Source organism: Monodelphis domestica, chromosome 4 (genome assembly GCF_027887165.1).
Source record: "Monodelphis domestica isolate mMonDom1 chromosome 4, mMonDom1.pri, whole genome shotgun sequence".
Taxonomy (NCBI): Eukaryota; Metazoa; Chordata; class Mammalia; order Didelphimorphia; family Didelphidae; genus Monodelphis; species Monodelphis domestica.
Window position 1 is genome coordinate 295,884,808 of NC_077230.1, and position 16,418 is coordinate 295,901,225.

General features: G+C 41.3%; 1 protein-coding gene across 1 annotated transcript; it reads left to right on the top strand.

Moving 5' to 3' along the window:
• The first annotated feature begins 267 nt into the window (after window positions 1-267).
• On the top strand, window positions 268-9,692 carry SHISA2 (shisa family member 2). The gene is made up of 2 exons (XM_001375798.5): window positions 268-2,216; window positions 7,388-9,692. Exons 1-2 carry the CDS (start codon window positions 1,874-1,876, stop codon window positions 7,939-7,941), a joined length of 897 nt encoding a protein of 298 aa, XP_001375835.2. The 5' UTR covers window positions 268-1,873; the 3' UTR covers window positions 7,942-9,692.
• Window positions 9,693-16,418: the final 6,726 nt, after the last annotated feature.

Consider the following 16,418-nt stretch of genomic DNA (forward strand, 5'->3'; position numbering starts at 1 on the left):
TAGTGCCTTTTCTACTATTTTAGCTTTAAACAACAACACATATTTTACTGAGTTTTTAAAGTGCCAGCACTTCTTCCTTTTGTTTCCACACGAAGGTTGAACAGATTAGTAACGTTTTCAAGTTCATAGACTTTTGTCTTAATTCTCCCCTTAGTCTGTGAAAGCAGAGTCATTGTGTTTAAGAATCTGGGTTGGGAGTACACATCCTTTTTCACCATCTCTCTTTTAGAAGTTGAAGCTCACTTTCCCCAATGTCAAGGTTATTCTTAGCATTAAAGTCGAAGGAAGGGACCCTCACTCTTTCTCTCCGAGTATGGGGATTTCTTGGAGGGAGGGGAGAGAGAGGAAGGGAAGGAGGCTCTCTGAAACGCATGCGCGCCTGTGGGATCCAAGTGCCTATAAATAAGAGAGCGCAAGCGAAAGGGGTAGCGAATGTGAGCCTGAGTTGTGCTGGAGAAGGAGGCAGGGGGAGTGTGCGAGCAGCTGCCATCTCCTCCGCCTCTGCTGCCCCGGTCCACTACCTCTCTCCGGAACGTGACTTCTCCTAACGCCCGGGAAAAGGAGGGGCGTAAATAAAAGGAGCCGAGAGGAGGACCCTAGACTAAAACGTAAGAAGGAGTTGTTCTGGTGGAGGAGAGCTTACTGTGCTCTGCAGGCGAGAGGGAGCTCCCATCGGCCTGCAGCTGGAGAAAAGAGTGAGCAAGTCTTGGAGCTACTCCCAGCGGCAGCGGCGGCAGCGGCAGCAGCAGCAGCAGCAGCAGCATCACCCAACGAGCACTAGCAGCAACGGCACCCAATCAGCACCAGCACCAGCGGCGCGGGAGGCGAAGCAGTTTAGCGAGTCTCTCCCGCCAGGCTAGCTGCAACTAAGACAGCAGGAGGCGGCTGTCGCCACTCTTCTCTCGGAGCCAGTCAAGAGCTGTTCCTGAGGCTGATCGGCCGGTCTCCGGCTTCTTGGGGAAGGGGGAAGGTGGCATGTGGGGGAGTGCGCTTCATCGGTGTCCTTGTGCCGAGTCCCCTGGCATTTAGCAGCAGCCTTCAATGGGACACTTTGGACTGCGCCAAGGGAAAGGTTTCCTTTCACCGTGCGAGTTTCGCATAGTGAACCACGAGAACAAAGTTTGGAAATGGAGAGGGAGCGATTGAGGAGCAGCCGCACTCGCTGTTGCACTTGCATGTAACAAACTCAACCCCCCACCTCCCTACCTCTGTGCACTCTTCTCTCTTTTCTAAACCCCCAACTCCGCTGCACTCTGTTGCCACAAGGGATAAAACGAGTCCAATTTCTATCATCCCAGGACCTTATTGCCTGGGTCCCTGGGGAGTTTAGTTAATTGGCCCAGTGAAGAGGGCGTGGCGCCCCGGGAAAGGAGCCTCCTGTGTGCATCTGTTGGCTATTTGGGGGTGCATCCCTTCAGTGGGATGCCCTGGAATTGACGCTTGCTTGGGAACATCTCTGCGAGCCATCTCTCCCTGCAATCGTAGCAGAGACTATTCAACCGCTCCTCTAACCTGCCCCGGGAGCTTCAGCCCGGGAACCCCCAGGCTTCCACTCTCTCAAACCCACCTACGCTCCATAGCGACTGTACTCAGCTAGGGCGCTCAAGAATGTGGGAATGATGGCTTAGGAACTGCCCTCTCCTTCAAATTGCTGATCACCCATTCCATCTCCCCAGAACTGTAGGGGAAAAGAAGGGCGCTGACCGCATGGGAAGGGGCAGGAGTCACCAGGTCTTCCTTTGACCCACTCCGTGATTGTTCCCTGTCCTCAGCACAGGGAACTTTGCCAAAACCCCGGTGTCCAGACGCTGACCGAGCTAAGTGTCCCCACGGGGACCCTCCGCCCACTGGAGCCCACGCCCCAAGTGGTGCCATGTGGGGCGGACGTCTGTGGTCCTCCTCATCCTCATCCTCCTCGTCCTCCTCCCCCACCCTTCTGCAGCTGCTGCTGGCGGCACTGCTGGCGGCGGGAGCGCGGGCCAGCGGGGAGTACTGCCACGGCTGGCTGGACGCGCAGGGCGTCTGGCGGATCGGCTTCCAGTGTCCCGAGCGCTTCGACGGCGGCGATGCTACCATCTGCTGTGGCAGCTGCGCCTTGCGCTACTGCTGCTCCAGCGCCGATGCGCGGCTCGACCAGGGCGGCTGCGACAACGACCGCCAGCAGGGGGGCAATGAGCCGGGTCGCTCGGACAAAGACAGCCCAGACGGCGCCGCAGGTACGCCTGGGGGAGGGGAGCCCTGGGTGGGGCGGGGGCGCTGTGGAATGATTTCGAGGAGAACCTGGCCAACTTTTCTCAGCCCCCAATCTTGAAAGCCCCACCAGGGGTCTGGATTTGATGGGACTCAAGCAGGAAAAGTTAGTAGGTGGATCTTGCGGAACTGAGGCGGGAGGGTCGTTGGAGAGCTGGGGAAAGTTGGAGGGTTGAAGCTACACCGCCAGTTGGTTCTGGTTCTGCAGTTGGCAGGAGTTAGCTGAAATCTGGCAAAGCACTTCGCCTTTTTTGCCCTTAGTTACTTCATCTGTGTAAAATGAGTGAGTTGGACTAAATCATGTCTACTGCTAGGATGTAACTCAGTCTGTTTCCACAGAGAGAAGTCTGAACCCCCATGCACTCTGGGGCCTCCTTCAGGAAATCCCCTTTCCTTTGCTTTCCTCATCTCTTCCTGCCTGCCTCTCCTTTTCCTTGTCCTCCTCATTCTCTCATACATCTTTCTCCTCTCCCACCCCTCATCTCTTTGAGAGGTTCCAGGAAGAAGCTTCCTGACTTTGAGGGTCAGACCCATCCTATTGGATTCGAAGGGGTTAATCATCTTTTCAAGTATTTCAAGAAGAAGAACTCACCTTACTTTTTGCCACCATCTTCTATCTGGGCTCCCAGGCAGTTATTCCCCCCCACCCCACCCCCATCCCCTTTCTATTTTCCTGCTACTTTCCTTTCCAATTAAATGAAGTAACTATTGAGGAAGGATAAGACCACGTGCCTAACAGTGTCAGGTACCATTCCATCCCTACCCCCTCCTCTGGTGGAAGAGTTAGGGAGGAAACTTTCTCTCTTCTGCTGAAAGAGGAGGGGACCTGCTGGGCTTTCCCTTAGGTAAGATTTTTCCTCATCTCTATTGTTGTGGGAAATTTAGGTAGGGGGAAAGGTTTATACAAAGAGGAAAAACACACTTAAATAAATGAGTTTATTAACAAAGAAAGGGATTATGGGGAAGGAAGAGGGGAAAGGTTTGCATCTGACTACTTGCCCCAAGATATTTAACCCACTATAGTTAATTTCCTAAGCTTAACCTAACTAACTCAACTAAAGATTACTAAGGATAAATCCAACACGGAACCCAGAATCTCCCACACAGAGTCCTTGGTGGGTCAGGTAATGTACAATGAAGAGATTGGGTTAAATAAACCTTAAACTTCCATCTATCTCTTATGACTTTCTCTAGTTTAGTAATTGGATCTGGGACAATTAAGTGGAAGAGAAATCTTAAGTTTCTTAAGCATGGATTGAATGGCCTTGCATTTCTCCCCTGCCCAGGCCCCAGGGCTCTAATGTTCAGCAACACCCATTCAGAGAGCCATTTCCCTTCCTCCCTGTGTGCTGGCAGGGATAGCTGGCACCTGCCCCTGAAACTGAATTATGTTGCATCAGATGCCTGGCCAATTTATCTATGAACCTGCAGAAGATGTTTAACTTTTTGTCTTTGTGGCTTTAAAAACATTTCCTTTTGAAATCTCTAATCTTCTGAGATGCCCTCCCCCCTGCTTCAACTTATCCCAGGTTAATCTTGAGAGGGTATCCTTTAATGAGTAGGACACATTTACATGGACAGAATATTCTAGAGGACATTGGACAGGTAGTAAACATTTTGCCAATGTGAACTCTCCTTTCATCAAGCTAGGCAGTTTATTTTTAACAAAGGGATTTACAGCACCCTCCATTTTATCCTGCTTCTCTGCCCAATCCTGCTCCTCTGCATCTACATCCAACAGGAGTTGAGCTGCCTGTTATGAGAGGTGTAGAGTGTTTACAGAGCTGTCTCCTGTGACCATGTAAGAGGAGAGTTCCTTTAAACTCAGCCCCCTTTTCAGTGAAGCATTTTATTACTCATGCTGCTAACCATTGTTCTGCCTCCTGTCTGAAAATAGAAGAGGAGAGTAAAATTCCTGAAAATGTCTGTTTAAAGTGCCAACTCAGCTTTGCAGCATATGTGTATGGGTATGAAATAAAGCATTAAAGAAGGTGCCAGAGCCATGGTGTACTCTGATATTTATAAGTCTGTAGAGCTCAGTTTAATAGGAGAGACAGAGAGAGAGAGAGAGAGAGAGAGAGAGAGAGAGAGAGAGAGAGAGAGAGAGAGAGAGAGAGAGAGAGAGAGAGAGAGAGAGAGAGAGAGAAGAGGAGAGGAGAGGAGAAGAGAGGAGAGGAGAGGAGAGGAGAGGAGAGGAGAGGAGAGGAGAGGAGAGGAGAGGAGAGGAGAGGAGAGGAGAGGAGAGGAGAGGAGAGGAGAGGAGAGACAGAGAGAGAGAGAGAGAGAGAGAGAGAGAGAGAGAGAGAGAGAGAGAGAGAGAGAGAGAGAGGAGACAGAGAGACAGAGAGAGAGAGACAGAGAGAGAGACAGAGACAGAGAGAGAGAGGAGAGAGAGAGAGGAGAGAGAGGGAGAGAGAGAGAGAGAGACAGACAGACAGAGAGAGAAGAGAGAGAGAGACAGAGAGAGAGACAGAGACAGAGACAGAGACAGAGACAGAGAGACAGAGACAGAGACAGAGACAGAGAGAGAGACAGAGAGAGAGAGAGAGAGAGAGAGAGAGAGAGAGAGAGAGAGAGAGAGCGCACACACACGCAACCCCTGGGGACAAATCCCTGCACAATTGCCTTATGACTCTATGTAAACTATGAAAGCTTTTCAGAATTATAAAGATGCTAACATGCACATTTTGAGGACTTCACCATACTTTAAAAAAAAGCTTTGTTCTAAAAAAAATATGCTTCACTAAATTTGTTTCACACCAGTTGTGCCCTATCTTGTCTAATTAAATGGTACCAGGACTCATGGGAGCACTGAATTAATTACCCTTACATGCCGGTATACAAGTCCAATTAAAATTCCTTGAAAGTGAACAATTATTATTATTTTAAAATAGTGAGTAACGTTGCATTGCTTCTGACAAGGCCTTAGGATAATATATGTGGGGGGGGCAGTTAAAGTATATTAGTTTTTTAATTTGTTAATGTATAAGGCTAGATTTCTTTAGAGGAAAACACAAATTTAAAGAAGGAATAAGAAGCCTGGCATGTTGCTACAAATACTGTTGCCCATTCTTGTAAACTCCAACAATAAGGACATTATTCCCGCCTCCCCCCCCCCCTTTTTTTAACTATTACCTTCTGCCTTAGAATGATACTAAGTATTAGTTCCAATGTAGAAGAATGGTAAGGGCTAGGCAGTTGGGGTTAAGTGACTTGCCCAGGGTCACACAGCTAGGAAGTGTCCCAATTTGGACCCAGGACCTCTAGTCCCTGGCTCTCTATCCACTAGCTACCTAGCTGACCCATGGGAAGGATCTTTCTTAGACGACTGGCACGGCCAGTCTTAGCAGTACCTGTTAGACTTAGCACTTGAAACTGAAGAAACCAACCATTTGGCTAAGCTGTCATCATAAAAATCAAGCTTAGGCCTAGATGATTATACAAGGTATTATATTTTAATAACTATGTATTTCAGAAGTCTATTTAGAAGCATTGCTCATTTTGGAAGAATTTGTTCTGTTCCTCTGTGCCAAGAAATTTGGCTCATTCATCCAAGTGTTTATTTAGCTCATACTATGTGCAAGGTGTAGAGATTATAAATAAATATAAAAAACAGTGCCTGATCTCTAGGAGTATATAATCTAATAGAGAGAAGTTATCTACAAATTACTACAATATGAGATAAGTACATTATGAGTGATTCAGATAAGTCAGAGGAACCCAGTGGGCTTATCAACATTTCCCCCCGCCCCCCTGCATGCATCTCGTTTGAACATCTTGTGTTTTCCACATAATGCCTGTATTTCAGGATTTCCAAAAAATGGACTGCTTGTGAGAAGTATTAAAGAAGAAAAAAAAAACACTGATCCTTGATGTTTGTTTTAAATTAAATTTTATTTAATTAATTTGATTTAAAACAAAATTTTGGTTTTTAGGAGTTATTTTACATGCAGGATAAACCTAACTTGTTAGACTTCATACTAGTTGCTTTATGTTATAATATGTTTCTTCCATTTTCTGGGAGCTCCCTGTGATCCCCCAGGGTTTTAGGATTTAACAACCCAAATATCAATCTGTTCTTATGCTGCTTTGGCTTTCTCAGGTTAGATTCTCTTTGTATTCCTCTTAAAAGATTTCCTTTTCATGTCTGCAGTCTTTTTTCCAAGATGTTGCCTCCTGCCTGGAATAGCCTGTTTTCTTCATCAATATACTATGCTATCTCCCTCCCATAATTTAGTGCCTCACTCCAAGTTTGCCTTATTAAGGAAGTCTTCTAAGATTGACCAAGAAGTTTGGGGCTTTTTTACTTCTGCCCACCTCTACTGCAATAAAGATGCCTAAATGGTTGGTTCTGCCCTGAAACTGACCTTTGTACTGTAAATCAAAAAAAGCTTGTTGCCCAAATAGTGTGAAAAAGAAGATTGCAGGAGACATATTTAACCAACTAAAAAGAATAGACTTTTTAATGATTTAAGTCCTCAGAACTAAACATATTCACTAATTTGATTAGTCATGAAGATTCATTTCTTTGTGTACTTGGAAGTAAGAAAATCATACTTTAGAATTATTCTGTAATTCATATTTTCCATTATCTGGACAGATCTATATCCAGGTTGCTTATGATGTAGGAAGCTGGAGGAATCTTTCTGAATCTTTTTGATGTTTTTTTGTTTTTTTAATTTGTCTTTGTTATAAATCTCAATCCATGGCCCCTAGCTCAGCCTAAGGTACCCTAGGGGTCAAGAAGGAAATTTTTAAAAAGAAAGAGTGGATAGCTTGCAACCTAGCCTTGTTGTTAAATCTTTTCAGCCCTCTCTGACTCTTGGTGATCCCATTTGGGATTTTCTAGACAAAGAATGGTTTGCCATTTCCTTCTCTATATCATTTTTCAGATGAGGAAACTGAGACAAATAGGGTTAAGTGACTTGTCGAGGTTCACACAGCTAGTAAGTATCTGAGGCCAGATATGAACTTAGGGAGATGAGTCTTCCTGACTCCAGACCCAGGTCTATCCACTATACCCATTTAGCTGCCCCTTAAACTAGTGGTATCTCAGTTTATCAAAATTTAGGGATTAGAGTTGTGTAAACATCCTTTCAAAGGAATCATAGTTTTCTGTCTGTATTCCTTTCTTTAGTGCCTATCTATGTGCCATTCCTCATCGTGGGGTCAGTGTTCGTTGCCTTTATCATCTTGGGATCTTTAGTGGCTGCTTGCTGCTGTAGGTGTTTGCGACCTAAGCAGGAACCACAGCAGAGCCGGGCACCTGGAGGTAATCGATTGATGGAAACGATTCCCATGATTCCAAGTGCCAGCACCTCTCGTGGATCCTCCTCTCGTCAATCCAGCACTGCTGCCAGCTCCAGTTCCAGTGCCAATTCGGGTGCCAGAGCTCCTCCTACGAGGTCACAGACCAACTGCTGCTTGCCAGAAGGGACCATGAATAATGTATATGTCAACATGCCAACTAATTTCTCAGTGTTGAACTGTCAGCAGGCTACCCAGATTGTGCCCCACCAAGGACAATATCTGCACCCCCAGTATGTGGGCTACACGGTGCAACATGACTCCATGCCTATGACACCTGTGCCACCCTTCCTGGACGGTCTGCAGACTGGGTACAGGCAAATCCAGTCTCCTTATCCCCATGCCAGTAGTGAACAGAAGATGTATCCAGCAGTGACTGTATAAATTCATGGACCACAAAACTGGCTTTCAGTACCTAAGATGAACAGGCAAGAAATACTTTGGGAATGAATCCATGAACAATCCATTTGTAAAGAATTCTCTAAACAGAAGTCCTTGAATGTTGAACAGTGGGTTGGTTGTTTTTTTTGTTTGTTTGTTTTTTGTTTTTTTAGTTATTTTTTCAATGAGTTCATTTGTTCCAAACTCAATGACACTATCTCTCAATTAGCATTTCCAGATGATGTTTCATTCCAGTGCATGATTTTTTTAGTGGAAAAAAGGATTATGTTGAAGGTGTACTTGCGCTTTTGATTACTCTGTGTGTGTGTGTGTGTGTATGTGTGTGTGAGAGAGAGAAATGCTTGAGCCAATAAGTGCCCTTTAGGTACAGTAGTCAAAAGAATTTTGTAAGTTGATAGAGTAAGGTGGTTTCTTTTTCTTTCTGACTCCTACCCCTCAACTGTACAAGGTCATGATATTTGTTACCTTTCTTTCCCTTGACTATTTTCTAGACAATCAAATTGGCAGTGGAAGACTAAATAATGCAATCATAAATGGAAAACCTGTTATCTACATGAAACTGTCCATTGCATCTCAGCATTTCCCAGGCATATCTTAGTTTCCATGTAAAATTATGTATTTTCTCTAGTTTTGTGATTGTGAAAAGCTCCTTTATTTACATAGTAATCTTATGACAAAATGGTTTTTTATGTATTAAAAAAATCACCCTTGGTTGGAATATGGTCTAGAGGCTTTAATAAGGAAGACTCTAGGATTATTTCAAATCTTTAAGAAGATTAAAGCAGGGTGGAATAGCAATAAAACCATGAACTCTCTTCCTGATTGTATTTTAATCTGATTTTACCATAGCATCTAATAAGGTGCAAGATTTAGTTGTTCATCTTAATTTTTTATGCTTTCAATTAAAAAAAAATAGTTGCTGCCATTCCAGGTTACTTTTTGTTGTAGAGAGAGAGCTGGATATCTCAGCATTTAATTCTGCTTGGGTTTTCAGAGGCTGAATTCCTGGAGCACTTTTCAGCTGTAGATGAAAAATAGGGTCAATATTTCTGTCCAGCTCTAAAAAGGACACTTTATTGTTTACATAGGAACAATACAGACAAAACGTTTTACAAATTTACTTAATAGGCCTCTTCTGCCATGATCCAAGGGTTATGGGGAAAATTTAAACTATAGACTTAAGATGTTTGGCCAGAATAGGAGTATCCAGCAGCCATAGGAGAATGGGCAAATAGAGTATAACCTGGGCAATGAAACTTCTTTGACATGACTTACTATTTTTCCCCTCTGGACATCAAGGATTCTTGTCATATCAAGAGAAAGGTTTACATATGCTAGCTTTATTTGGTAATAGGTAGGTGTTTCTTGTTGTTTTCCTCTCTCTTTCAGTCTTTCTACAAGAAGCACTCCATTCATTGCACATATCCAGATAAGGACCCCTGCTCTGATTTATGAAATTCAGGTGAATCTTTTTGTATGTTGTTTACGTATCAAAAAAAAGTAAGTTAAGTATGTGGAAATTATTTTATTAGCTGGTGAAAACATAAGATTCTGATTGTTAATTGAAGTTTTGTGAAGTGTGGTATTTTACATGTTTTCTATATGTCATGGATAGTGTAAGACTATGTCAGCATCTGGTATGATTTTTAAATATCAAAAAGGATTCCTAAGATGTTTTTACAATTGAAGAAAAACATATTGTTTCTTAATAAATATTTTATGGTGTGGATTTATGGGGGTGTTTGGGTTTTTTAAATCTTGTGTGCTCATTTTGCAAACAGTTCTCTGATTTGTTTTTTGAAGAAACATCTGTCAAACAATCTAGGGAAGTTGCTGAATTAGTGGTATGTATTCCTGTCCCTTTTTAAGAATCTACTTTTAAATGTAATTGGCAGCAATGGGTTTTTCAATCTAAATTCTCAGAGGAAAGAATGTTTAACACATTCTGTGAGTCATACCAGCCTGACAGTATTTGAGGACTGCCAAATAACTAGGCTCTTACTAGACCATTGCTATAACTAAAATTCTATAGAGACTGTATATTGATTTATAATTATTTATTGGTAAAGGTTAGAGAGATAGAGAAAGATCACATAATCACCTGACTCCCTAATTCTTAGCCTCTTTATATACAATGCTGCATCAGCTTCTTCTGTAAACAGCTGATTATGAAATAAACCAGTGCATGACAAGCATTAAACACTCCAGAGAATGAAGAGAGGGAGAGACAAGTGTTCAGTGAGAGAGCAAACTTCCTCTGTCCCCTCTCTTATAAAGCCAGTTTTTACCACTCCTCCTGGGACTCTTTGGTTGGACAGATTTAACTTCAGCCCATGTTTGAGTCCTGCCTTTTTGCCATGTCACCTGTTGTGTGGGGGACTCTAGGACACTAGCACAACAGGTAGTCAAAGGATGGAGCTGATATTGATCAAAGATGGGTTTTCAAACAGAATAAGGGGTACAATTTATGTTAAATTCACATAATTCCCCCTCTGATTCTTTGAGAGATTAATATGTTAGTCTCTCCAATGAATCATCATATGTAATATCTCTGAATTCCAGGATTATTTTATTAGAGTGCATAAGGACACAAAAATATACATTTCTTGAAGGATCCAACTACAAATTGGGTGTTTCTTAACATTTTAAAAAATGATTGATAGGCCCATTGACAAGGAGCCATTATGGGATATTACCCTTTTTGGCCCAAGGGTTTTATGATTAGAATAAAATAAGGGTGCATGGGAAGAACAAAAGCAGATGAAGGGCCAAACCCCTGAGAATTCAGTTTATTATATCCAAAGGCTCACTCAGAGCCTCATGATGTAGTGTTTGATTTCTGGGGACATCCTCTATTTCTGTTGTCTTTTTTAGTCCATTTGGAATCATGATGGTCCTTATAGCATCTTATCTATGTGATCTGCTTTTCTGGTCCAGGTTATTAGTGATATCTTTCCCTAAAATTGCTTTAGAAAGATCTTAAGAGTATGGAATTTTAGGAATACTTCATAGCATCTTGAATGGACAATTCCTTCCAATGCAACTTCACAGAAATTATAGAATTGTAGACCCTTAACATTCCAAGATGTCATCTACTTCAGTCCCCTATCCAATGAAGGAATCTTTATAAATGTAATCTCTTCTTAAATACTTCTAATGAAGAGGAGCTCACGCTCTTACAAAAGCCAGTCAGTTTTGTTTCAACTTATCATTTTCTCTAGAAAAGGGGCACAAAGAGAAAGGGGAGAAAGAAAGATGACATAATTTTGGTATTGGATATAAGTAGATACCAAGGCAGTTCTAATTCAGGTAAACTGAGTTCTGAGCTTAGTGAATATTGTTTGTATTGGTGTGTACATGTGAAAATAAAGTCTATTGTGCTTTTGTGCTATGGATCCCCTAATATGTAAGAAGGTCAGAAGCAGCCCTACTTTGTGAGAACAAATTCACCCATTTAGATGAGATAGAATTGGCAGAATATAAAAAAAATACTATATTTTTGGGAGGTAGAGCAAGGGGGGCTCTTTAGTCTAAAATACAGGAGACTTCTCCCTCTTAAACACTCTCCAATTTATAAATTCAGGATTTACTATTCCAAATGTTTGTGGTATGCCTGCCAACTCATCACAGGTCAAGGGTTTCTTCTTGGGAAGAGAGAGAGTGGACTCCAGGAGGATTGAGGTTCTAATCCTGGCCCTGAAACTCACTAGCTGTGTTACTTTGGACAAATCACACAGCCAGATGAAGCCATTAGCACTTCCTTACCTGCTAACTGGAGATAATAACACAGTTATGAGGATAATTACCCAACTTGTATGCTATTATAGAAATGTGCAACTTGTGGCTTTCAGATACCCTGAGTACTTGTGGCTTTCAGATACCCTGAGTACTAAATATTTCCCAATTATATTTGAATCTGATTCAGATTCATGATCTTCTTAGCTTGGAGGTTGATTGTCTACTATGTGAACAATCCTGTCATTAAAAGATAGAAATTTAATTTGCTAAATGTTTGTTGTATGAACAAAATCTGCTATATGCATTCTCTTCCTAATAGGAAAGTCTCCTTAGGAAACCAAAATAAAGTCAGAAAGTTAATTGGTGAAAATAGAGTCTAAATAAAAGCTAGGATTTAGGATCTGGAAGGGACCTCGGAGGCTAGCCACTTCAATTTCTATTGAGGAGGATACTGAGACTTGCCCAAGGTCATCCAGGTCACTCAGTGTGGCAGTCAAGATTCAAACCTCAAATCTTCTAACTCCAAAATCCATTGCTCCAATGTGATGATCTTGAAACATTTACCTTTGAAGCATATCAAGACACTAGCATTGACCAGGGAGGGCACCTTCTCTCCAGGATACTTTTGGAAGAACTCATAACTTATTTCTTTTAAAATTAAAAAAATAATTAATTAACTAACTTGTTTGTTACCTTAAAATTCCCAGTTTCTCCTTCCTTGCCTCCCCTCCCCACACTAGAGAAGGCATCATTTGATAAAAAAGATATATGCATCTATAAAATTATGTATTGCTTGTTTATATTTATCAGTTCTTTCTCAGGAGGTAGTATTCTTCAATATTTCTGTTGCTGTATAGAATGTTTCCTTGGTTTTCATGAAATCTTTCACAGCTTTCACTTTCCTAATGTTCTTTCCACTGACCTAAAGCTTCTGTTGCAACATTATCTTTTCTATATATTACAATGATATTACAATTTATATTAGCTAAGATTTTGGTTGGGAGATGGGAACTCTAATTTAATTGGCTACAGAGAGATGTTTATTCATGCCAATTTCTATAGATAATTTCAATTTAATTTAGCAAACATTTGTCAAGCACCCATTGCTTTGATACTGGGTGAGAAAGAAATTCAGAAAATACGCAGTCCCTTTCCTCATGGGATTTGTTCTGAAATTTTCAGTGTTGAGAACTGTTGCTCTTTTCATCATACTTATCACTTTAAGACTAATTGGAAATAAAATGTGTGGAAGAAAAAAGTCAGAGATGACAAGAAGCTTTCAAACAGGACACTGGGCTCATTGACAAAAAAAAAGTTAGAAGGAAAATTCAGTTTAGGAGAAGGCTTAAATTAGGGTTCTGCTGCTGCTTTCGAAAAATCTTTTCTTTAGATTCTTGGATTGTTTTTATTTTTTTTTGGAGTCCTATACTTTTTTATAATTTGACTAGAAATTTTTTATTGTTCAGTTGCTTCAGTCATGTCAGATTTGTGGTCCCATTTGGGATTTTCTTGGGAAAGATACTGGAATGGTTTGCCATTTCCTTCTCCAGCTCACTTGACTGATGAAGAAGCCATGGCAAACAGGTTTAGGTGACTTGCCCAGGGGCACACAGGTCTGAGGCCAGATGAGTCTTCCTGACTCCAGAGTTGGCACTCTATCCACTGTACCACCTAGCTGAATAAAATAGCATTTGCCCAGGAAAATACCAATGACTAAAAACAGGATACCTTGGCTTGGCATTTTGTTAGCTATTAATTTGTATGACTGCATTTCTTGAAGTTCAAACCTTGCTTCTGACACTTAGTAGCTTTCTGACCTTGGGCAAATCATAAAAACCCTCTCTGCCTCATGGAGATAATATGGAGATAATAATAGTACCTGCCTCATGAAGTTTTTGTGAGGATCAAATGAAATAATAAATGCTAGCTATTATTATTAATGTAATTTATAATTAAATTCTATAAATCTAAAAATTATCTGTAAAAATCTATAAAATCTATAAATCAAATTATAAATAAATAAATAAAATTAATTTATATCAGCTTTCCTACCACAATAGCCTAAATGGAATCTTACCTGTAAGAATAATAAAAATTGATATTTATAGTTGGTATTTTAAAGGTTTAGAAAGGAATTTACATACTTTATCTTCATCCAGTAATTCTGTGTAATAAGAGACATAGATAGAATTATTCTTATTTAAAGATGAGTATCTTAGGGGCAGCTAAATGGCTCAGTGTATTGAGATCCAGGTCTAGAGACAGGAGATCCTGGGTTCAAATTTGACTTCAGACACTTCCTAGCTGTGAGAGCCTAGGCAAGTCATTTAACTCCAGTTGCCTAGCCCTTACCACTCTTTTGCCTTGGAACCACCATATCAATTCTAGGATGGGATTAATAAAAAATAAAGATGAGAAACTTCATTGAGGTTAAGTGATTTAGTCAGTCAGAACTCTCTACTGTTACCATATAAATAGTACTCTTATTCATGGGAGATGCTAGATGAGCAACTCTCTTGTTTTCAGCTCTGAAAGACAGGATAGAAAAAAAGATTAGGAATGGACGCGGGGGGGGGGGTGTCTACACTGGCAAAAAAAAATGTCAAAAGCATAGAAAATTTAAAATCAATAATGTTGGGATGGGGAGTGTATCCACTCAAATATTTATTCTCTTGGATGCTCTAAAGAGAAGAACTTTTAAAGGATAAAAAGATCATATGTCTCCTATTTTCCCCTTCATCCAAACTCTTCATAAGGCAGCCGAGTTGTCCAGGTGGTAGAACGTCAGTCCTGGAATCAGATCCAACCTCACAAACTTATTAGCTGGGTGACCCTGAGTGTCACGTCACCCTGTTTGCCTCAGTTTCCTTATCTGTAGAATGAACTGGAGGAGGAAATGGTAAACCACTCTAGTATCTTTGCCAAGAAAACATAAATAGGATTATGGGTATAGCTGAAACAACTGAACAGCCACAACCAAACTTTTCAACTATGGTCAATAAACTCACTGGGGCCAGGGCTCACTTTGTCTATTTCTTTTTTGTCCTCGGTGGTCCCTAGAATAATTGGGTCAGCATATAGTAGATGCCTAATACATTTTAATTGAGGGAAGGCCCAAGGCAGGGTGGGTACTCTTCCCATGATGCTACTCTCCTAACTGTTCTCACTGCTTAGACTGGGTCATACCGGGGAGACAAGATTGATCTCTTGAACCAAGGCAGAGGTTATATCAACATCTTCAAACAGAGGCAGCATGATGCAGGCTTGGGAGTTAGGTTTGGGGTTACATCTCAGCCTCATCACTTAAACCTCTCTTCTTACTTTCCTGCATTGCTTTTGTTAGGATCAAGTAATGCAGGTTCTAAACGTTTTTGGTGTCAGTCTCCTTGGTATGAACTATGGACCCCTTCTCAGAATAATCTTTTCCCCCTAATAATTGGAAGAGATACTAAATTTCCCTTATAGGTTAGTGGAAATACAGCTGTAATCTTTCCCCATCTAAGTTCCCGTCCCTCTAAAATGTATCCATGAAACTTTGTATTTATTTATCTATTCAAGGCAAGATCCTTAACCAAACTCCTTTAAATGATGCTGTTTGGCAGAGACCAAAGGAAAGAGGGGCTCTATTCCTTTTCCCAGTTCCATCTTCTGACAAGACTTGAGGATACATTTATGTCTGGCAGGCCTATGACAAAGTAACACTGAGTATCAGAGAAAGCAGAAGGTTCTGGGGTAGAGAGGAAGTCCACAATCTCACAGGATGGCATGCTAGGAATTTAGTTCCTCACTAATGCCCAGAGTTACTACTGCCAGCCATACCACATGTTAGTGAATCTGTTGGTCTGTCTGCATACTTTGGTAGCATAGCAGATTTCCTGTAAGGGTTTTTCCCTATTCTGGGTTGCCAGTGACTTTTTAAAGTCTTCCCTCATCTTTATGGCAGATGCCCAATTTCATAGGAGATAGAGAGAGGGGCTGAGGAGACTTAGGTAAGTTTTATTAAACTCTTGAGTTTCGCCAACCTTCCAACACCTCTTCCCCCCTTTTTTTCACCAGTTTGCAGAAACCAACACTAATGTCTGGCATTGGATTGAAGTGAAAGCTCCGGGAATTCAGAATGATTGTGAGCTTTAAAAAAAAGGTCGTCTTCTTGATATCTTCTATTCCCCCTTCTTTTGGTTCACTGGGAACATAAACATGAACTGAGTTTATTTCTAGAATTGAGTGATTCCGAATGATGGCAAAGGACAGAAATTGTCAAATAAAGTTTTTCAGGCAAATTAGGTGGTAAGGTAGCCATACATATTTCAGCTGATTTCCTGAAGCATATTTCCAGCAAGCTGCCCTCCATTCTGTCTAAAGAGCATTAAAATCCTACTGAGCAGCTCTCAGTTGTTCTGTTAAAAAATTTTAGGCATTTGTGTATATTAAATATAACTCTACCCTGCCAGGTCTGAATAACTTGGAGATACAATTACAAAGCTTTGTGTAGGATTGGGGGCTGTGTGAGTCAGTGTCCTTTTCAGTTAAAACTTCAGTACTTCCAGAAATGTAGATGCAAGATGAAGAAAACCTGGGTTTGTATCAAGAAAAAGAAACGTGTAAAATTAGACTTTTGTTTTTCAAGGCCAGAGTAAAGATACCACAATGTGGAAGGAACCATCAGTCTTAATGCAGGATTTTTTTTTTTAATGTAAGCTTGAGTCTTAATTTTAACTGCC

Coding starts and splice junctions, on each gene's coding strand:
- SHISA2 (XM_001375798.5), top strand. CDS start 1,874: ATGTGGGGCGGACGTCTGTGGTCCTCCTCATCCTCATCCTCCTCGTCC. Junction 2,217..7,387: donor CAGCCCAGACGGCGCCGCAG/GTACGCCTGGGG, acceptor TCCTTTCTTTAG/TGCCTATCTATGTGCCATTC.